Source organism: Coenobita brevimanus, chromosome 111 (assembly GCF_032717465.1).
Source record: "Coenobita brevimanus isolate Jiangsu-jjx chromosome 111, ASM3271746v2, whole genome shotgun sequence".
NCBI lineage: Eukaryota > Metazoa > Arthropoda > Malacostraca > Decapoda > Coenobitidae > Coenobita > Coenobita brevimanus.
The window spans coordinates 33,213,183-33,236,500 of record NC_137064.1 but is presented as its reverse complement, the minus strand read 5'-3'; the positions used below and the strand labels follow the sequence as shown (position 1 = coordinate 33,236,500).

Here is a 23,318-nt window from a genome sequence, read left to right as displayed (position 1 = left end):
CTCACACTCACTCTAACACTCATTTTACTCACACTCATACTTTATCAAGCGGTTATCTCCATCATCTTCCATCCCTCACACTCCCCATCCATCACAGTCCTCCATCAATCCTTCAACCTCCGTCTCCCCCACACACCTGCCTCACACACACACACACACACACACACACACACACACACACACACACACACACACACACACACACACACACACACACACACACACACACACACACACACACACACACACCAGCTTTGGATTTGTAAGTTTTTATGTTTAGCCCATAGAAGGCCACGGCAGCAGCGAGGTTAAAACGATATTGATTAACACAGTGAGATTAAAATTAGAACTTAATAATTCAATCCAGCTTATATTAGAAGATTTTATGAAGCTGATTAAGAAGAAGAAGAAGAAACAGAAGCAGAAGAAGAAGAAGAGAAAGAAGAAGAAGCACCGAAATTATAAGGTTAAGAGCTCCACGTGCGTCCGGTTTGTTTACATTTGATCAGCTGATGTACTGTATGTTTATATTTGATCAGCTGATTATCTGTGTTTACGTTTAATCCGCCAACGTGCGAGTGTTAACATACCTAGACACGTACTTGTTCCAGTCCCTTTTTGAGCTAGTGAATATTGAAACCTAAGTACATAATGGTTATTGATGCCGGGGTGCGAAAAATGACCCGCAGAAAACAAGAAAAAAAAAGAAGAAAAAATTAATACCGACACATATATCCTAATTGTAGTGGATTAGTTTTATATCGATTTGGACTGTGGCGTCATCAGCCTCTTGAATTTAGTGTGTGTGTGTGTGTGTGTGTGTGTGTGTGTGTGTGTGTGTGTGTGTGTGTGTGTGTGTGTGTGTGTGTATGTGTGAGAGAGAGAGAGAGAGAGAGAGAGAGAGAGATTGAGTTATTAGCGTTGGTCGGTGTGTTAACTTTGTTGGTTCAACTGCCACCCGTCCTCGCTGTCTGGCGGGGGTGGGGGGGAAGGAGGGAGGAAAGAGGCAAGAAGGGGGAAGGTAAAAAGATGGTTGAGAGAGGGAGGTAAAAAGAGGAGGGAAGAGGGAGGAGGGATGGAGGTAAAAAGAGGAAGAAAGAAGGGTAGGGAGACGAGGGGAATGAAAAATAAGAGTGGACTACAGAGGGAGGGAGGGAAAGAAGGAGTTGAAAAAGAGAGAGAGGAAGAAAGAGGAGTAGGGAGAGGCGGAGAAAGAAAGACAGAAAAGAAGGGTGGAATAGGGAGAGAAGAAGGGAAGGAAGGAAAAGGAGGAAGAGGAAAAAGAGGTGTAGGGATAGGGAGAGAAAGGAAGAGTAAGAGGAGAGGGGAGACAGATGAGAGAGAGATAAAGAGTGGAATAGGAAGAGGAAACGAGACAGGGAGAGAGGGAGAAGAAAGAGAGAAAAGATAAAAAAAAAAAAAAAAGAGCGACAGGGGATGAGAGTGATGGAGAGATGGAGGGAGGGAGGAAAAGGGAGGGAGGGAGTAAAGTTTCCATGTATCGTCAGGAAATATAAAGGAAAATATAGGAGGAAAGTTTGTGTTTAAGGGAGGGGAGAGAAGTAATGTTTATAATGCAAAACTGGCACGTATTGGTGTGTGTGTGTGTGTGTGTGTGTGTGTGTGTGTGTGTGTGTGTGTGTGTGTGTGTGTGTGTGTGTAAAATTCTTTCCAGTTTATTTTTTTCGGTAATTCCTCTGCGTTGTTGACGATTTTTTTAAAGAAAGAAATTCGTGACCTAAAATTGTCTCATATGAAAAATTTGTCAGCGTGGTACCAAAATAAAATACGATTCTGTTTAATGGATGTCTGAATATTTTGAGCTTAATTTCATTGCTTTTTCTGCTAAGCATTTTTAATTCGTTTGGAAATGAGAAGGTAAGAGAGGGGGGGAGAGGTGGTCAAGGAGGCAGAGGAGGAGGTGCGAAGGGGAGGGGGGAAATGAGAGAGGGTCAGGGGAAGGGGGATGGGGAAAGAGAGTCATGGGGGGTGGGGAGGGGTGCGAGGGGGAGATGTAAATGAGAGAGAGAGAGTTGAAGGGTTGAGGACGAGGGGGGAGTGAGAGTCAGGGGAGGGTAAGGGGGAGAGAGGGAAAGGACGGAGAGAATTAGAGTGAAGGAGGGTGATGAATAGAAGGGAGAGGGAAGGAGAGTCTGAATGAAGGGAGGGGGGAACGGAAGGTGGGGGTGAGAGTAATTGGGGTTCTGCAGGTGAGGGAGGGGGAAGAGAGAAAGGTAGGGAGGGAGAGAGTAAGTGTAGGGTCTGGGGATGAGGGAGGGAGGGAGGGGAGAAAAACGAGGGGAGGTCTGGGGATGGAGGGGGAAAGAATGGGAAGAGTAAGTGAGGGTGGGGGATACAGGGGGGGGGGAGGAAGAGGGGAGGGGAGGGTTATGTTGACAGAGGGGGTGGTGTGTTGACCTACAAACCCACTCTGTTGGTCTTCCTCTTCTTCCACTCTCTACTCTCTTCGCACTCTCAACTCTTTTCGCACTCTTTCCTTTCTTTTCGCACTCTCTCCTCTCTTTGCACTCTCTCCTCTCTTCGCACTCTCTCCTCTCTCGCACTCTGTACTCTTTTCGCACTCTGTACTCTTTTCGCAGTCTACTCTTTTCGCACTCTACTCTTTTCGCACTCTCTCCTCTCTTCGCACTCTCTCCTCTCTTTTCGCGCTCTGTCCTCTGTTTTCGCACTGTACTCTTTTCGCACTCTTTCCCCTCTTTTAACACTTTCTGCTTTCTTCGCACTCGTATTTTCGACTCTATAATCACATTCTGTCCTCTCTTTCGCACTCTCTCCTCTCTTTCGCACTCCGCTTTATATTCATGTTGCATTCTCTACTCTCTTTTCGCTCTCTCTGTCTTTGCGTTGTCTCCTCTCTGCTTGCTCTCGCTTGTCTTTGTACTCCTTCCTCTATTTTTCGCACTGTCTTTGCTTGCTCTCTCTCTCTCTCTCTCTCTCTCTCTCTCTCTCTCTCTCTCTCTCTCAATATTTCTTCCTTAACGCACACTGACTTCCAACTCATTCTTCCTTTTTTTATAACATCATCTCGTGTTGTCTTGTAATGTCTGTTTGCAATGTTCTTCTCGCTTTATATATATATTTTTTTTAACTTCTTTCTCCGCTATCCTTGTCACATTCTTTCTTTTTTTGCAATATCTGTCTCCAATATCCCTCTCTCTTCCTCTCTTTTTGCAACAGCTCTCTGCAATATCCCTGTCTCGTCTCTCTCTTTTTCTTGTTGCAGTATCTTAAGTTTGGCAATATTTTTCTCGTTTTCTCTCGTACTGTACACATTTCTTTCACATCCTTCGGTTTGTTTCTCTCTCTCTCTCTCTCTCTCTCTCTCTCTCTCTCTCTCTCTCTCTCTCTCTCTCTCTCATTTAAGACCTGACAAATGCCCAACGCGTAACCCCTTCTCACTTTCTTCTCTCTCCCCTCATTGTCTTCTCTTCCTCCTTTTCTCTCCTCCCTACTCCTCCCCTTTCTCTCCTCCTCCACTTCCGTTTCCTTTCTGTCTTTCTCCTCCCTAACTCTCATTTTCCTTTCCCCCTCCCCTCTCTCTCTCTCTCTCTCTCTCTCTCTCTCTCTCTTTCTCTCTCTCTCTCTCTCTCTCTCTCTTTCCCCTTTCAATCTCTTCCCCTTTTGTTTCTTTCTTTCCCACATTCTTTTCTCTCACTCTCTCTCTCTCTCTCTCTCTCTCTCTCTCTTCATCACTCTCATTCCCTCCTTTTCCTTCTATCCTTCCATGTTCCCTTTCTCTCTTCTTCCTTCCCTTCTCTTCCCTTCTCTTCCCTTTCCTCATCTCTCCTCCCACTCTCCTCCTCCCTCATCTTCCTCTTCTCTCCCGTTACTCAGTTTTTTCCCTCTCATCTCTCGCTTTTCCTCCTCCTATCCTTCCTTCCTGCCTATCCCCATCCTGTCCTTCCTTCCTGTCTATCCCCATCCTATCCTTCCTTCCTGTCTATGCCGCTCCTATCCTTCCTTCCTGTCTGTCTCTCCCCATTCCTCTCCCCTTTCCCCCTTCCTGTCTGTCTCTCCCCATTCCTCTCCCCTTTCCCCCTTCCTGTCTGTCTCTCCCCATTCCTCTCCCCTTTCCCCCTTCCTGCCTTCTCCTCCCCTTCATTTCAGACGTGGTGCAAATGCTTTATAAACCACGCTCATTCCCTTCCCTTTGTTTTCCCATTCTTCGAGTCTCTGTCCTTCACTCTGCCCCCTTCCTCCCATTCTTTCCTCCTCTCTCTCCCTCCCATTCTCCCCCTTCCGTTCTCACCCCGTAGTCTTTCCCTTTCCCTTCCCTCTTCCTCCCTATCTCAGATTGCTTCCCTCTCTCTCTCCTCTCTCTTTCCTCCCCATTCCTCCGTCTTGTCTTTTCTCCACCTCTTCCTATCCCCTCTCTTTCCCTCCCCATCCCCTCCCTCTCCTCTCTCTTTCTTCCCCATTCCTCCCTTCCATTCCCTCCTTTCATTCTCTCCCTCTTCCTCCCTTCCTCTTCCTCGCACTCCCCTCCAAACCCCCCATCCTTGGTCTCCATTTCTCTCCTCCCTCTCCCTGCCATCATTTGAGACTGTGGTGACAAATGCCCTACATGTCACCCTGTCCTCACAACCCTGCCACCGCTTTGTCTCCCTCCTTACACACACACACACACACACACACACACACACACACACACACACACACACACACACACACACACACACACTATCTGTCTGTCTATTTGTCTATCGGTGGGTCATCTCCTTCAGTCTTTCCCCCCCCCTCTTCCATCCCCCCTCTTTATCATCCTTCATTTTATATTTTCTACATTGCATAATATCCCTCTTCACTGTCACCTATCGTCTTCCATTTAAGTTGGTCCTGTTTTATCATTATCTCTCATAGAATAGATACCATAGTCATAATCCACTATTTCTTTGACTCATCTCGTCCAATCTCCCTCCTTCCCCTCTTCCCCATCTCCCTTCTCTCCTCCCTCCCCTCCCTCCCCTTCCTTCTTCCCACCATCCTCATTTTCTTCTCTCTCTCTTTCTTTCCTATTTTCCTCTCTTCCCTCCTTCCTTTCCTGTCTTCTTCCCATCTTCCCTCCTGTTTCCTCTCTCCTTCCCTTCTTCTTTCCTTTTTCCTCTCCTTTCCCTCGTCTTTCCTTCACCCCCTCCTTCCCCCTTCTCTCCCTTCCTTCATTCTCTTTCTCTCCCTCTCTACCTCTTTCTCTCTCTCTTCATTTCCACAATTCCTCCTTTCTTCCTTTCTTGTTCCTCCCCCTCTTCCCTCCTCTTCCTTCTCCCTCTCCCTCCCTCTCTCCCCTCTTCCCTCCCTCCCTCTTCTCCTCCTCTTGTTCTCTCCACGACAGATACTCTTCTTTTTTTCTTTTTTTTTTCTTTTTTTTTTTTATTTCACTGACTCCAAGTCAACTGTTGCTCTCTGTAAGTGGCAGGGAGGAGTCTTGTGTGTGTGTGTGTGTGTGTGTGTGTGTGTGTGTGTGTGTGTGTTTTAGCTCCCCCTCTATATCCGTGTTTGTGTCTGCGACTGTTTGTGTTTGGACAAGTGAGTTAAGGGGCGGGTGTTTGTGAAGCCTCTCCACACACACACACACACACACACACACACACACACACACACACACACACACACACAGAAGGGGGGGGGGACTTGTGTATTTTCGTGGCCAGTCACTAAAGTCACACTGAGGCAATAGTCAGTGTGGTGGACATGTTAGCAGACACAGGAGTTAACAAGGGCTGTAGGAAGGCGATTTTTTTGGGGGGGAAGTAAGAATTAAAGTAAAAATATATATATACTACACATTCCTTGAGCTTTTCTCTGAAGTCAGATCGTTTTAGATGTTCAAAATAATATAGGAAATAAAATCAGTATTCCTTTTAGTAATGTTTTGACATTTTATATAGATTTGATAGATAGATAGATAGATATAGATACTGGGTGGCACATCAGACTGTAATGAATAAAGTGGCCATAACAGGAACTTGACCCAGGATCGCATAACTTCACGGAAACTTACTGACCCGAATTTCTTCAGTATTCCTGTGGACCTCACATATATAAAACCAGCCTTTGCCGCAGCGTCCAGGCAGCGTGTTGATCCATATGCATGTGTGGAGTGGCGGCCTGGCGTGGGGCGTGACACAGTACCCGGACATTTACTCTGGGGTGAAAAATGCAGCCTTCCCTCAGCTTCAACACGACGAGGCACAAATATTGGAGAGCAGTTTTTATGGGACAACTGCGCGTGAGGGGGATCTTCCTGGGCTGTGTGGGGGACGTGGTGAGAGAGAGAGAGAGAGAGAGAGAGAGAGAGAGGCGGGGGGGTTGAGGCTTGAACTCGATGAACTGTCAGCCTTAGCTCCTCTTTTCATGCCAGTCAACCATCATCCTTTGGGGGGATAGGGAAGCAGTTAATCATCTTTCAGGTAGCCAGGTAGTTGCGCCGCCCAGTTATATCAGTGCCACCACGTGAAGGCGCTCCTCTCCAACACCACTCTAAGCTTCTGATATTTGACTTCCATTCATAGCTGTCTCGTGGTGATTATTTTCCAGTTTTACAAATTTTGAGTCATCCACAGATTTCATAATAAATTTTTGATGCATAGAAATTCGTGCTGAAATCTGTGGTGGAAATGGCAGAATATAGAGGCGGAAAATAATACAGAGTCGGATGTTGTTAAAGGTGAAATTCATAAACCATTTGCTGAACCGGTCTGCAGTTCTGGGCAAATACTGTTGATGGATTAGAGAGAGAGAGAGAGAGAGAGAGAGAGAATAGATCTTTTTTTTTTTTTTATGGTGAGAGACCTGGAACGAGAGTGAGAGAAGACACAGGGAGTGGTATTTGTTTAGATTTAGGTGCGTTCCTAACACCTCTTCCTTAGCGATTTGTTTTGCCTATTGATCCTTAATATTCTGTTGCATGTCACTCTCGCAAGCTAGAAGAAGTTGATATTAGACAGATATATATAGTAACAAGAAGGAAATTGAGGTGTAGTATGCAAAATAAATCGCCGAGGAAAAAGTGTTAAGGAGCTTGCGATCCCAAAGAGAAAAAGGGCCCATGGAGACGACCAGAGCAAGTGATAAAGTAAAAGAATGAAAGGAAGCGAAGATGAGGAAAAAGAAATCGAGTGAGAAGGAATTAGGAACTCTATAGAAAATGAAAATTGAGTAAAGAAAACAATATAGGAAACTGAATAACCTGAAGGAAAGGCAAAGGTGAAGAGGAGGAAACTGAGCGAGGGAAAGAAAATGAAGCAAAAAATTAAACAAACCGAAAGAAACGCGAAGATGAAGAAGAAAGGAAAGTTGAGCAAGGAAAGATAAACAGCGGAGGAAATTGAATAAACTGGCCATTAAGCCCCAATTATTATTTTTTTTCCCGAACTTCGCACTTTGCACTCTCTCTCTCCGCCTCATTTTGGATCCCACTCAAACATTTCCTGATTAAAAGCGCAGTTCCGGCTCACTTCCTAGGTGGGTGGCGTAAAACATTAGGCTGAGTGAGCGATCTGAAATGGTTGGGTGGGTTGCTTGTCCTGTGTGTGTGTGTGTGTGTGTGTGTGTGAGAGAGAGAGGAAAAAATATATTGAAATATCAAAAAGTCAGAACCATGGCAAAGAGAAAAAGGGATGACGCATGACAGAGAGAGAGAGTGTGTTGCGTGTGGGTTTACAGTGTGTGTATAGTGTATTTTCAACTTTAATTTTACAGGAGAAACCCAAGTATTTGTGTTTTTGTATATGGAGCAAAGTCGTGTGTATTTGTTCCCTTTTTTGCCATTCTTTTGTTTTGTTTTTTCCTAGATTGTTTTTATGTCTATTATTTTGTGTTTCTAAGAGTGTTTGTTTTTGGTAATGTTTGTGGTGCCGAGTTGCAGAAATTATGATATTATTTAGAGTTATTTCTTGATGCGTTGTTTGTGGAAGTGTTTGTGTAGTGCTATTCGTTTCAGTGTGTGTGTGTGTGTGTGTGTGTGTGTGTGTGTGTGTGAAGTATTTTTCATTTTTATATTTCCTTCTAGAATTTTTTCTATCCTAGGGTATAGACAGCTTATGGTAAAGGGAATGTTGAAGGTTATATCTGCCCTCTCCTAACCTGAATGAGAGAGAGAGAGAGAGAGAGAGAGAGAGAGAGAGAATGAAAAAAAAAAAAACGCATTTAAAGGGGTATATCTTCGTAGCTTTTTTTTTTTTTTTGTCATATATTTTCAGGTAATCCCGATCAGCTTGGATAATTAGCGTTCTTAATGAGAGACAGAGACGGTACAGGCGGTGCAATTAACGAGCCATGAGTGATTAGGCTTTTTTTTTAACGATGTTCCCGTAATGAGCTTCGATGGTGTTGGACTCTGCCCATCACTAACATCGGCACATCGTTAATAATCTTAATATAGTAAATTTCCTTAGTTCTGTATAATTTTCTCGATTCATGCCTTTTTTAAAATCTGTCTATCTATCTATTACCAAACGCCTCAATCCCGTAAGGGGTGGTCTCAAACAAATCGCCTCCATGTCGCCCTGTCCCCCGCCATTTCATTGCCCTGCTCCCAGCTCACGACCCCCTTTCTCACTTCTCCACTCCATCCCTCCATCTCATCCTTGGCCTCCCCCTCCCTCCCTCCCCCCTCCACCTCACTCACATACACTCTTCTCGTCAGTCTCTTATTACGTATATCTCATGCTTTTCATGGGCCCTCTGTGTGGTTTGGAAGACATGATGTATTTTTATTATTATTATTTTGTGTATCATCATCAGCATTCCAAGTATATTAAATTTCCATAGTTTTTATAATTTTCTCGGTTTATGCCTCTTTTTAAAATCCAAATCTTTCATTTTGTATATATCGAGCTTTTCATAAACTTTGTGTCCTACGGAAAAGATCGTGTTTTTTTTTTTTGTATCGTCACTAGTATTCCACATATATATATATATTAAATTTCCTCAGTTTGGTGTAATATTCTTAATTCATGGCTTTACTTAATTCAAAACCTCTCCGATTACTTATATCTCATGCTTTTCACGGACTATCTATATCATTTGGAAGAAATCTCTCTCTCTCTCTCTCTCTCTCTCTCTCTCTCTCTCTCTCTCTCTCTCTCGTCATTAGCATTCGAAAGATAATCAGTTTTCTCATTTCGCATAATTTTCTCATTTCACACCTCTGACCAAAATCAAATTCCTGTTCATTCTCAGCGTAATAAATTTTTCACCATTGGTATGCATCGTTCAAAATGGAGATTGGTGTCATTGGTACATCATTAGCATTGGAAAAATAATCAGTTTCCTTAATTCCCATAATTTTCTCGATTCGCGCCCTTACCTAGATATTCATATCTCATTCTCTACAACTCAGGATTTTTTCACGGTCGCCTGCATCGGTAAAATTAATTAGTTTCCTCAGTTTGTATCATTTTTTTCGATTCACGCTTGATTGTAATTCACAGTTTCTCTCTTTCTCTGCATCCCAATCTTTTCACTGCCCTACTGTATCGTTCAGAAAAGACTGAATATTATTAGTTTCTTTTTCTATTTGTCTTTGGTACAGGATTAGCATTCGTTATACAGTAATTAGTTCCTTCCAATCTCATAAATTTCCCAGTCTTCGCCGCTGCCTCATATCTCCACCCATTCACAGCATCACCAGCTTTTCACCACACACAGCTGGCCACACACGAACCTGGGATAGTGCCTGTGTGAAGTGGAGGTCTAGCTACAATTGCCGACGTTCATGCATCACGGTTACTTGGTCATTTCAAGTGCTATTGACACCTCCGTCCAGTCATGTCAGCACCGCCAACAAACACGTGATTGTGTCAGGGTTGTCAGGGGTACCATATGCTAGACTGCCGCTACACATTGATGCTGTCCCAGGTTTATATGTTGTCAGTTGTTCCTGTATTGTTCAGTGATCGTCTGTTTTTATCTTGCTGTCACTGGACGATTTTGTTCAGATAAGGAGAGATTATTCGATCCGTAGGAGTCAGATTTTACCTTCATTAATTCTTTGACTGCTAGAGTATTTTTTTTTAAATCTGATAAAATCGTCTGGAGGTATAGCTTATGCATTTTAACGTGGCCCAAATTCTCCTCCTTTTGCAGCATATTTCACGTAGCTCAGAGTCAGTCAAAAAAAAATAAAAATAAAAAGGTGATACTGTGGCCCTACATCCTTTCCATAGCACTTCTTCATGACTAGCATCATATTCTGGTGTTAATCTAGTATTACGACTCAGCATTCGTTACGAAGAATGGCAGTTTTTGGCCATGGTAAAGTAAAAATAGTACAGCCTAGTGCGACAAATTTGTGAGATCTGTTGCACTAAATAATACCCCCAATATTTTTTTTTACATATCACAAAAAGAATGTGGTTTGGAAATAACATCAACTGTGGATATTTCGCCAACAAAATTGTATACATATTCATCAGGTAATGTGTGCAAATAACATACTGAATAATCCTCACATTTATTATTTATTTATTTGATTATTGATTTGTTTAGAGCATCAGTTCCAGGTAACTAATTTCCAAACCATATATTTCCTCACAATCCGGAAATGGTCATGCACTGATCGACACGCAAAAAAGAGTGATTATTTGTGTTTATTCTCACCACATGATGTAGAGTTTTTACATCTCTGTGGCAACCCGGAGCTGGAGGGAGAGGAAGGGAGAGACAGAGATGAAGAGGTGAAAGTCGGAAATTTGCTGGGATAGGATAGAACAGGTTAACAGAGAGTAATGTATCAGAGGGGAGAAAGATGAAGCCTTTGTCATGTAGTTGTTTGTCTCGGTGATGATGATGATGATGAGGAGGAGGAGGAGGTGGAGGAGGATTTCAGCGATCAATATTAGCCCTTCATGTGCGTCGAGTCTCAAGCCAGTACTTAAGTAATTTCCTTTTGCTACTTGTTTTAAATTGTAGGACTTTTTTTTCTTTCATAGTTACCTGCAATGGATGTTAAGTTAAACTCTTGAGCCAGTGATGTTTATTAAATATTTACATCCTATGGTTGGTGTTTTTTATTTCTTGTGGCCTGATATGAAAGACTGCAAATGGAGTGAACAGTATAGAGAATATTGTGGTGGTATAGGGTGTGATAGTGTGACAAGCGGTGTGATTAACCCTAGTGTGAATAGGCCTGGTGTTGGTGTGAATAGCTGTGGTGTGGATAGGGGTGGTGTTGGTGTGAATAGGGCTGGCGTTGGTGTGAATAGGGCTGGTGTCGGTGTGAGTAGCCGTGGTGTGGATAGTGCTGGTGTCGGTGTGGATAGGGCTGGTGTTGGTATGAATAGGGCTGGTGTCGGTGTGAATAGGGCTGTCGTTGGTGGGAATAGGCGTGGTGTGACAGCTGGTGTTGTGAATAGGGCTGGTGTGAATAGGCGTGGTGTAGTTTGCCTCATGGATGGGTCATGATGGTGTGTTTGCTCCCCAGGCTCGCACATTCTCTCTCTCTCTCTCTCACACACACACACACACACACACACACACACACACACACACACACACACACACACACACACACACACACACACACACACACACACACACACACACACACACACACACACACACACACACACACACACACACACACACACACACACACACACACACACACACACACACACACACACACACACACACACACACACACACACACACACACACACACACACACACCACCCTCCCCTTCCCCCACTCCTCTCCCTCAACACCCGCCGTCCGGAATATGCCTGGGTGTGATATGCCAAAAATTTCATTACGGGCCTCGCAGCGGGCATACCTCCCGCCCTCGACATTGCTCAGCCCAACCCACCCGTGCATGAGGCGGCCTGGGGGTTGGGTTAGGAGGTTAGAGGGGTTAGAGAGGAGTTAAAATGAAAGTTAACTGCTTCTGTCTTAGGGAGTTAGATGAGTTAGGGGGAGAGGTTAGAATGAGTTTGAAGCTATTTTTATCCTAGTATATCTTATTCATCTTTTTTCTAGCAGGAGTGAGAAAGAACTTAGAGAACTTAGAATAATTATAAAGGTTAATTGCTTCTCTCCTAGTATATCTTGATTAAATTATTTTCCAGGTCGGATATATGATTTAAATGAGGCACCATCGGAAAATCTTCATTAATTTTCCTTCTCAAAAACGTAATTTCATTTCTTTTCTAGCTACCGACTGGCAGATTTAGTCAGCTTTGTCGAACTCCCTCTAACAGAAGGATATTGGGAGTTAGAGAGAGTTAGAGGGAGTTAGAGGGTGTGTTGCTTGCAGTGGAGTAAATAGTAACCATCTTATTTTATTTAACTAGCATTATTAAATCTGTTACTAACGATATTACTCTCTTGCCAAATTTAGTTCTGATGTGAGCAGAATTTCAAAGTGTGTGTTTTCGATTTAGTCTTGCCTTATTTTTTTTTAATGGTTAAGTTTTTTGAAGTTGAGGTTGCTAGATGACCCACATTACCTAATTACCGTCCGTTTCATAACCTGTAATTTAAGAACTTTGATTATTCTCCTATTGGTAGTTCTTGATGTAAAGTGGCAATTATTTATTTTTATTTCTTTATTTATTTTGTTATGGTCTGTTCCTCACACTTATAAACAGCTAATTAATCATTTTATGTTCGCGGTAATTCTAGTTTTCAATTCCTTCTAACGCTAGACGATTTCTTCACCTGTTCTTATAAGAGCCAACGAGAGTATCCGGAAAAAAAAACATCTTCAGTTCAGTCACCAGCCAACGAGCTTTCTTCTTTCCGTCTTTACCTGGCACATGTAATAGTAGTAGTAGTAGTAGTAGTAGTAGCAGAGTAGTAGTAGTAATAGTAGTAGTAGTAATAATAATAATAATAATAATAATAATAGTCTCTCCATTATAGTCCCCGCCACCAGTCCACTTCCCATGCTCTATCTACTCTCCGGGCTTTCAGGGGCCTTGTCCACAAACACCTTATTGAAAGACTGTGGAGAGAGAGAGAGAGAGGGGGGGGGAAGAAGGATACATATGAAGAGGAAAGAGAGGGCAATCTGTCTGTCTGTCTGTCTCTCTCTCTCTCTCTCTCTCTCTCTCTCTCTCTCTCTCTCTCTCAAGATTAATCCACAAACCACACCAAAAAAAGTAAAAAAAAAAAAAGGTACCCCTCTCTCTCTCTCTCTCTCTCTCTCTCTCTCTCTCTCTCTCTCTCTCTCTCTCTTTCTCCTACGGTGCCAAACAAGTAGTGATCCTCTCTTCTCTTTCTCGTACAGTGCCGACGGTGAGTACATTATAACTACCATGACGAAGGCTGTCTTGCACCACACGGGCCTGGTTACGTGGTCGCCCCCTGCCATCTTTAAGTCCTCGTGTGTTATCGACGTCCGCTACTTCCCCTTCGACCAGCAGAATTGTTTTATGAAGTTTGGTTCCTGGACCTACGATGGTTATCAGGTGAGGTGGGGGGTTCGATCCTGTGTTTGATTTTAGTGTTTGTCGCGATTCTGGTCTCTCTCTCTCTCTCTCTCTCTCTCTTTCTCTCTCTCTCTCTCTCTCTCTCTCTCTCTCTCTCTCTCTCTCAGCATATTAAGGTACAACAAGCCAAAACACATCACCAAGAAATACTGTACTTCGAAGTTTTCCACCATAACAAGAAAACCATTGAAAATCATAATCCCTTCACCCCGATGATGTAATTTGTTTCTATTGCTGCTTCTAACCCTATGATTTTCTTCGTCTTAAAAAAAAAAAAAAATTGTAGAACGGGGGGTATTTAGACTACTTGAGGTCTGTCTTAAGTTGAATCAAATGTTTTAAGGATAGAAGAATGAAATGTTGCAGCACTTTTGATTAACCCAATTACTCTGTCTGCCTCGGTTCTCTGCCTCTGTCTACCAGTCTGCTTCCTCACCTGTCTGCCTGTCTATCTGCTTATCTGTTTTCTCACCTTTCTGTCTGTCTGCCTGTCTGTTTCCTCACATTTCTGTCTGTCTGTCTACCTGTCTGTAATTGCCTGTCTTTCTATTTCTCAGTCTGTCTACCTCTGTTAACTCTCTCACTTCTTCCCTTCCAGATCGACTTGAAGCACCTGGACCAGCAGGAAGGTACAGACAAGGTGGAGATAGGGATGGACCTGAGGGAGTACTACCCGTCAGTGGAATGGGACATTATGAGTGTACCGGCAGTGAGAAATGAGAAGTATTACCCCTGCTGTGAGGAGCCATACCCGGGTGAGTGTGTGTGTGTGTGTGTGTGTGTGTGTGTGTGTCTGTGTGTGTGTGTGTGTGTGTTTTATGCGAGGAAGAAGGAACCAAAGGCCATGAGCCCGCAGTAACAGTTCCCTCCAAGAGAAAAACAAAATACAATATAGAGCCAAATTCAAGATCCAGTCATTTTGAGATGCCTGGACACACTGCGTTTGAAAGACTGGAGATCATAGGCAGCAGGAAATACAGACAGAGGGAGACAGTTCCAGAGCTGACCTGTTGCATAAATGAAAGACTGGGAGTAACGGTTAACTCTTGCATTAGAGAGTTGGACAGAAAAAGGATGAGAGTTTGCTGCCAGACGGGTGCTACGCGCCCGTCGTAGAGGTGGAGGAATGCAAGCAGACAGTTCAGAGGAGCAGTGATCATTAAAGTAGCGATAGAAAAGAGATAAAGATGCAATAGTGCGGCGAAGAGACAGAGGTTGAAGGGAGTCAGTAAGAGGAGGAGAGTTAATGAGACGAAAAGCCTTTGACTCCACCCTATTGAGAAGAGCAGTATGTGGGGAGCCTCCCCACACATGAGAGTTGTACTCCACACAGGGGCGGATAAAACCCCTGTATAGAGTCAACAGTTGTGCAGGGGTAAAGAAAGAGCGGAGTCAGCTTAGCACACCCAATCTCTTGGAAGCAGATTTTACAAGAGATGTAATATGATCTTTCCAAGATAAGTCCCGAGTAAATGAAACCCCAAGCATGTTCAAGGATGATGCAGGATTAAGCTGAATATTATTAAACATTAGTGGGTATACCTGTGGAAGATTTTGTCGGGTTGATAGGTGTAAGAACTGAGTCTTAGATGCATTAAAGACAACCATATTATTTTTACCCCAGTCAGAGATACGAGCCAAATCAGACATTAGGTGTGCCACAGCCTCATCCCTTGCTTGTTGAAGTAACTGTTGAGATGTGCGTTGCGGGAACCGAATGGAAAGGTGAAGGGTGGAGTCGTCAGCGTATGAGTGGATCGGGTTAGATGTACAGCTTAGAAGATCATTGATGAATAAAAGGAAGAGAGTTGGTGATAGGACAGAGCCCTGAGGAACACCACTGTTGATAGATCTAGGAGAAGAACGATGGCCGTCTACAACAGCGGTTATAGAACGACCAGAAAGGAAGCTAGCAATGAAGGCACAGATAGAAGGATAGAAACCGTAGGAGGGCAGTTTGGAAATTAAAGATTTATGCCAGACTCGATCGAAAGCCTTTGAGATGTCAAGTGCAATGGCAAAGCTTTCGCCAAAGTCCCGAAAGGAGGATGACCAGGAGTCTGAAAGGTAGGTGAGAAGATCGCCAGTGGAGCGTCCCTGACGGAACCCATACTGACGATCGGAAAGAAGGTTGTGATAGGAAAGATGCCTTAAAATTTTTCTATTAAGAATTGACTCGAAAACTTTTGAAATACAGGACGTTAAAGCAATTGGACGATAGTTGGAGGGTTGGGAGTGGTCACCCTTCTTTGGGACTGGCTGAATGAGAGCAAACTTCCAGCAAGAAGGAAAGGTACAAGTTGACAGACAAAGGCGAAATAGTTTGCCTAGGCAGGGTGTAAGCACAGAAGCACAGTTCTTGAGAACAACAGGAGGGACCCCATCAGGCTCATATGCCTTGTTAGTACTGAGGCCAGTAATGGCAGAAAATACATCAACTGAAGAAATTTTAATGTCAGCCATGAGGAAGTCAGAGGGGGGAAGTGATGGAGGAACAGCACCGGAATCGTCTAAGGTAGAATTGGAGGAGAAAGTCTGTGCGAAGAGATCTGCTTTATCAGAAGAAGAAATAGCTACAGAACCATCAGAGTAGAAAAGAGGAGGGAAGGATGATGAGGTAAAGTTGTTAGAAAGATTTTTGGCAAGATGCCAGAAGGAGCGGGAAGAATTCGAGTCGGAGAATTGAGAGCATTTAGTATGGATGAAATTATTTTTGGTAGAGCGAAGAACAGACTTAGCACGATTCCGGGCAGAAACGTAAAGATGATGTGATTCAGGGGTGGGTTGGCTCCAGTACCTTTTGTAGGCCCTCTCCTTGTTGCGGACAGCATTAGAACAAGCGTGATTAAACCAAGGCTTTCTTGCATTAGTCAAAGGATATGAGAAAGGAATGTATGCTTCCATGCCCGAGAGAATAACCTCCATGTCGCAAGGCACACTCAGATGGCTCCCGGCCACGAAGCAATAATCATTCCAGGGAAAATCAAAGAAGTACTGCCTGAGGGCCTCCCAGTCCGCGGCTCCAAAATGCCACAGACGACGTTTCACTGGAGGGTCCACAGGCCGTACCGGAGTGATAGGACAGGTTAAGGTAATAAGGTTGTGATCGGAGGAGCCCAACGGAGAGAAAAGATTAACAGAGTAAGCAGAAGGATTAGTTGTGAGGAAGAGGTCAAGTATGTTGGAGCTCTCTCCAAGGCGGTCAGGGATACGGGTAGGGTGCTGTACAAGCTGCTCTAGGTCATTAAGGATAGAAAAGATGTAGGCTTGTTCACCAGGTGGATCCGTGAAAGGAGAGGAGAGCCAAAGGTGGTGGTGAACATTGAAATCTCCAAGAATGGAGATTTCAGAGAAAGGAGAAATGGATAGAATGTGTTCCATCGTAGAAGTAAGATAGTCGAAGAATTTTTGATAGTAGAATTAGGGGATAAGTAAACAGCACAGATATATTTAGTCAGAGAATGACAGGAAAGCCGAAGCCAGAGTGTGGAGAATTCAGAAGAATCAAGTTCAGGAACACGAGAGCAAGATAAGTCGTTGCGTATATATACACAACAGCCACCTTTGGCTTTGAAATGAGTATAGAGAAAGTAGGAGGATACAGAAAAGGGTTTGCTGTCAGTTGCCTCAGACAGCTGAGTCTCCGTTAGAAAAAGAAGGTGAGGTTTAGAGGAGGAGAGGTGGTGCTCAACAGAGCGAAAGTTAGAGGAAAGGCCGCGAATGTTGCAGAAATGAAGAAGAAGAGAGTCAGACCGTGGTTCCAGGCACCTTGAGTCGTCACCGGGAGACGGGCAAATGGTGGGGGCATTTATGGTCCCCCTCCCTGGGGACTCCGAGGCTTGATAAGACGACGCCATTTTGGTAAATTTTGAATAGGAAGTGTAGTGTGTACTGCGCATGTAGTTTGGTGAAGATAATTAGAGAAATTTGTACTGGAGAGCATGCTGGCCTACTCTCTGTGTAACTGAGACACTGAAAAAGTTCAGCAAAGGGGGATGGTCAGGAACTAGTCCTGAGGGCTGATGAAACGGGAGCTCCAGCACTCCCTGTCATCAGCTTTCCATCCACCTCGGGAGTACTGCCCTGCTCGACTGGTGCTACAGTCTACTCCTGTGTGTGTGTGTGTGTGTGTGTGTGTGGGACGAAGAACAGAAGAACGAAAACAACCAGGACGGAAACCAGACACAGACGTCCTAAAGGCGTCAAGTGAATGAAGTAAAGCCTTATTTGTCCAGGCTTGGGCCCCCAGTCCTCCCCCCCCCTCAAAAAAAAAAGAAAAAAGGCACTAGGAGGAAGAGGTGGATAGACTAGGAAAATAATACTGTGAATCTGATCAAAGAAGACGATTGAACATCCTAAAAAAAAATAATAATATGGTGTGTGAGGGAGAGATGAAGGTGAGCCAGTGTGATGGAAGGAAGGTCATAAAGATACCTGAGAGACCATTCTTATGGAAGGGGGAAACCCAAAAATTAAAAAAAAGGACTTAAAAAAAAAAGATGCACATGAAAGGAAAAGCGAGGGAAAGAGAGTAAAAAATATTGGCCAGTCCCAAAATTACTCGAAAACTGCGGTATGGAAATGGATGAACCGAAGAGGGAATATAAAATACCAAACCCCTTTATCCGACATCACCTCTATATCCGATACCCCTTTATCCGATATTGCCTCATTATCCAGGACCCCCTTATCTGATATCCACCCCTTTATCCGATATTGCCCCTATCCGATATTACCCATTTATCCAATATTCCCCCTTATATGATATTCCCCTTTATCCGATATCCCCTTCTAGCCCTAAAAATAAATGGGTGTGCGGCGGAAATAGTGCGTCGATGGAGTTAAAATCACGAGGGGTGATACCCGGGGAAAAGCCTAGATGATGCGTGGATTTTGCCTCACCTGTATTGTGGCGTATTGTTGATATTTTGGGAGTGTGTGTGTGTGTGTGTGTGTGTGTGTGTGTGTGTGTGTGTGTGTTCACTTATCATACTTTTTGTTTTGTCTTTTCGCACAAACAATTTCTCACATGTTTACTGATGGCATTTTGTGTTTTTTTCCTTTTCATTATTGTAGCAGTTCTTTTACCTCTTTTTCCTTGCTCTTTTCCTTCTTTCATTAATTTATTCTTTTCTTCTTGATTGATGGATTTTACGTCGACCGTAGCATTGTGACATTGTTTTCGATTTTTAACTCCAAGCAGTACATTGATCCTCTTTTTTTCTTTATTTTCGGGTTAATTGCACCTGCTATTTAATTTTTGTTTATTTTTTGATTATTTATTAATTAATTTATTTATTTACTTCTGAACTCTGCAATGATTCTTGGTTACTTGTCCCCTGATTCATTATAAGAGCTTTTTGAGTGGCGTTATACTTACATCTACCCAAATTCATCGCATAGACTTCATCATCACACTACTGTACATCACACTGTATCACACTGCGTCACACTACGACGTCACACGCTCTTCTCCAACGTCAACCTCATCCTTTTATTCAGCTATTTATTTCTCAGCTTGAAGGGGTTAGAGGAACACAATCATGGTCTTTCCTTCAGCGATTTTTCTGTATTTTTCTGTATAATTTTGGTTACTTCCCCCCCCCCCAAACTCCTTAAAGTGATTCCTGATGACCTTGAGCGTCAGTTTGGTTATCCTCTCCCGAAGTATTTATTGGTAACGATTTAAGTTGAGAGAGGTGAAGTCAGTGAATGTACAGCGAGGTTGGATGGTGAGGAATTGGAAAATGTGAGTACGTTTAAGTATTTGGGTAGTGTGATGAGTAAGGATGGAGGTTTGGAGGGTGAAGTGCTTGAAAGGGTACAGCAGGGAAGAAAGGTTGCTGGTTCCTTAAAAGCAGTGATAAGAAACAGGGAAGTGAGCATGGAAGTAAAAAAGTTACTACATGACAGTATTGTGATACCAACTCTAACGTACGGAAGTGAAGCTTGGACATTGTTGGAAGGACACAAGTCAAGAGTGAGAGCAGTGGAAATGAGTTTTTTAAGAGGAGCCTGTGGAGTCACGTGGAGAGACAGGCTGACGAATGAGGATGTAAAGGAGCGTTGTGGTGTGGATGTGGATGTGATAGGAAGCGTTGTGAGGAACACACTGAGGTGGTTTGGCCATGTGGAGAGGATGGAGGGTGAAAGATTGACGAAGAGAGTGTATGTGAGTGAGGTGGAGGGTGGAAGAGGGAGGGGGAGACCGAGGATGAGATGGAGGGATGGGGTGGAGAGGTATATGAGAGAGGGGGGTGTGAGTTGGGAGCAGGGCAGTGAAATGGCGGGGGACAGGGCGACTTGGAGGCGATTTGTTTGTGGCCACCCCAAACGGGATTGAGGCGTCTGGCAATAGATAGATAGATAGATTTAAGTATCAGTGGATATCTTTTGGGTATCTTTGGGGTACCGTTTGGGTATATGGGTATCTTATGGGTATCTTTTGGGTCTCGTATGGGTTTCTTTTGGGTGCCTAATGGGTATCTTTTAGGTATCTTATTAGCATCCTTTGGGTTATCTCTCGGGTTTCTTATGGATATCTTTCGAGTATCTTCTAGGTATCGTACAGGTGCCCTTTAGATATGATTTAGGTATCTTCTGGGTTTCTCTTAGGTATTAATGGTTCCTTTAACTCTTTCACAGACATCTACTTCAACATCACGCTACGCCGGCGCACGCTCTTCTACACCGTCAACCTCATCATCCCGTGCGTCAGCTTGGAGTACCTGTCCGTTTTGGTCTTCTACCTGCCCGCGTACTCCGGGGAGAAGGTGGCGCTCTGCATCAGCATCCTCCTCTCCCAGACCATGTTCTTCTTGCTCATCTCGGAAATCATGCCCTCCACCTCCCTGGCCATGCCCCTCCTCGGAAAATACCTGCTCTTTACCATGCTCCTCGTGGGTCTCAGTGTTCTGGTGACCATCATTGTCCTAAATATCCACTATCGCAAGCCATCCACGCATCGCCTCGCGCCGTGGGTCAGAAGGGTGAGTTATAGTGTGAGAAATGGTAGATCAGAAACGAAGGAAGAAGGAAGATCAGGAGTGTGGGAAATGGTTGATAAAGAAGAGGAAGCAGGAAGATTAGGAGTGTGGGAAATAGTTGATAAAGAAAAGGAGTATTCATCACAAGTCTTCCAGTCGCCAAGAGTGTGAGAAATGATAGATTAAAAGAAAAGGAAGAAAGAAAACTGCTGGCCTCTTCAACTAGACATATTTTTCACTCTTCTTCCAATCTCGTTATTTTTATTCAGTAATGGAGAAGTTTCTAGATGGAAAGGTTACTTCGATGGCACTTTTTTTTTTTTTTCACTCTGTTCTTCCTTCCTCCAGTCACTCTTATGCAGCTGTGGAGATACTTTTCAAAACAGTGAGGTTGATATGATGCAGCCTTCAGTCCAGTGTCGTATTTTACTTTTACTCTTCCTGTCTCCAGTCACTTCTGTTCACCTGTCGAGATGCTTTTTAGGCTGGAGAGGTGAGACATAAGAATCATTTACACCTTCACCACAACAGGCTGCCAAAAGTTGAGTAGAATCGTTTGGAATTAGTGAGAATAAACCACCTAGTTGAATGAGTTAAGGCACAGTCTATAAAAGAATATATAGGAAAGAGGTGAAGGTAATTTCGCTCCTTGAAGAAGTGTAGGTTCTGTCCCTTCAACTACGATGATTTCTCCTATTTCTCTTAACTCCTTTCCATCTGTAACTCATTTATATTTCTTGCTATCTCCGGAGGATTTTATTCAGCAGAGGAGAGGTTTCTGGCTTAGATGGACGGGTTAGATGAAGCCCCCACTACGAGACGTCCACACTAAGCTGAGGAAAACCGTCTGAAGGTAGCAAGACCATGAAGTAGAGCATCGGGTTGAAGGGGTTAAGCTGTAGAAAATCACTAGGCCTTGACCAGAGAAAGAAAGAATAAGTATATAAAACAGAGCCTCGGGTTGAAGGGGTTAAGCTGCAGACAACCACTAGGCCTTACCCAGAGAGAGATAAGTTCGTCAGTAATGGCATGTGGGTGGTGAGGAAAACAGCCATGCCCTTTAAGCTGATACATATTACAGGAGGTGGGAAGGACACGGCGATACAGCAGTTCCTCCCTACTCTCTGCTACTCTACAGTCTTGAGCAAAATTTCACCACCAGTCCTCTTCCAGCATTGCGCCCTGCTTTCCAGATTCCTTCCAGAGGCCTTCCAGATTTCTCCTTCCTTCCTAAACGACAAAGAGGATATTCCTCTCCCAAAACAAAGAGTATATTCCTCCCCCAAAACAAAGAGTATATTCCTCCCCAGAGACAAAGAGTATATTTCTCCCCTACGGCAAGGAGTATACTGTATTTCTTTTTATGTCCCTCTTCTGTGTGCTTCATATTCTTATAAAAAAAAATAGTTCAATCACCACCTTCCCTTGCCTCAACCGGTAGAGAAATGTTGACCTTCTTTTGCTCATCGCTGTACCTGCCACCTGTACGCTTGTGGCCCTAGGAGGCTCCCTAACACCTGTTGCGTTTCTGCGTGTGCTCGTATATCATCATCATCATCAGTCCTTTATTATTCTTTTCTATTATATTTATGAAAAGACGTACCAGGAGAGGACATGGAGCACAGTATTAGGATGTAATATGCAAAATAAATCTTTAAGGAAGAAGTGATAGAATAGCTTTTAGACTGGCGAAAATAAAGCCACTAACCTCTGCATAACCCAACCCAAACCCCCTCAACATCCTCAAAAACCCCTGAAAAATCTCCTTCATCATCTGCCCCCACCCATAACTCCCTTCCATTACCAGAGTTCATGGGCATATCCTCCACAACACTGTCTCTCCAAAGAAATCGAACTCTTTAAACCCTGCTCAGAGCCTTTGAACCCATCGCCGAAGCCCTCCTAACCCCCTGAAAAACCGTCTTCCAAACCCTGTGCCGTGCTAAAACCCTCTGCCCTCCCCCAGGTGCTCATGACCGAACTACCGCCCTTTTTGCAGATGCGATGGCCAGAGAAGGAAGAGAGGTGGAACAACATCTCAAAATCCAACATCCTGAACCCTAGAAAACCTAAAGAAACCCCCCTGAAATCTTATGAAAATCCCTTCCTAAGCCCCCATAACCTCTCTTCCCCTTCTTCAGGTATTTATGGACACGCTGCCGCCCCTTCTGCTGATGAGGGTGCCCAAGAAGGAGGAGACGATTAGCAGCATGCAGGAGTTGCCGGGAGCCAGACCCCGGCCAGAGAACGGCAGCGGCGCCACCCTCAGGGACCGCTTCAGGGACAGGCCACACCGATACCCGGGTGAGAGAGAGAGAAGGAGAGAGAGAGAGAGAGAAACGGTTCATCCGTGTGCGTATCTCTTTTTTAGCACATATATAATAAATGTTACACCTTTACAATAGGCACTGCATTCCCCACTTATCATTTTGAAATAAATACTGCCCTTTTCAGTCACCATAACCTTGCTTCAAACATCCCACCTAGCTTAATGACCTAAAGCTCATCTTACCCATGTGTCTATCTTTCATCACCTCCACAGCCAGATAAAAAACCAGTCGTCCACCACTACACAAATAAGTCCTTGAAGTATTTTTTCTGGCTAACGCCAGACGATATTACTCGCCCTTGGGAAACCGCCGATACCCAAAGCGTGGTCACCCACCACTACACAGATCATCTCTGCAACATCTCTTCCCCTCCTCCACCAGCGCCTACATGAACCCCTACATAAATAAATATACCGGTATACATAAACACCCATATAGCCACCGCACACCCAAAAACCTTTCAACCAAATAGCCTTCTTCAATTTACTAGTGAGTTCAGCAAAAGACCTCTGGGAACGATCGGTTGAAATGGCCTGCTATCTGCAGTCCAC

The 23,318-nt window shown here is 44.0% G+C and overlaps 1 protein-coding gene across 1 annotated transcript in view; it reads left to right on the top strand.

Moving 5' to 3' along the window:
* nAChRalpha2 (nicotinic acetylcholine receptor alpha2) overlaps window positions 1–23,318 on the top strand; it is a 510,350-nt gene that overhangs the window by 483,128 nt on the left and 3,904 nt on the right. The window contains exons 5-8 of the mRNA XM_080286482.1: window positions 13,250–13,430; window positions 14,050–14,206; window positions 20,097–20,440; window positions 22,579–22,738. Coding sequence (XP_080142608.1) covers window positions 13,250–13,430; window positions 14,050–14,206; window positions 20,097–20,440; window positions 22,579–22,738 — 842 coding nt within the window. The remainder of the gene's footprint in view (window positions 1–13,249; window positions 13,431–14,049; window positions 14,207–20,096; window positions 20,441–22,578; window positions 22,739–23,318) is intronic.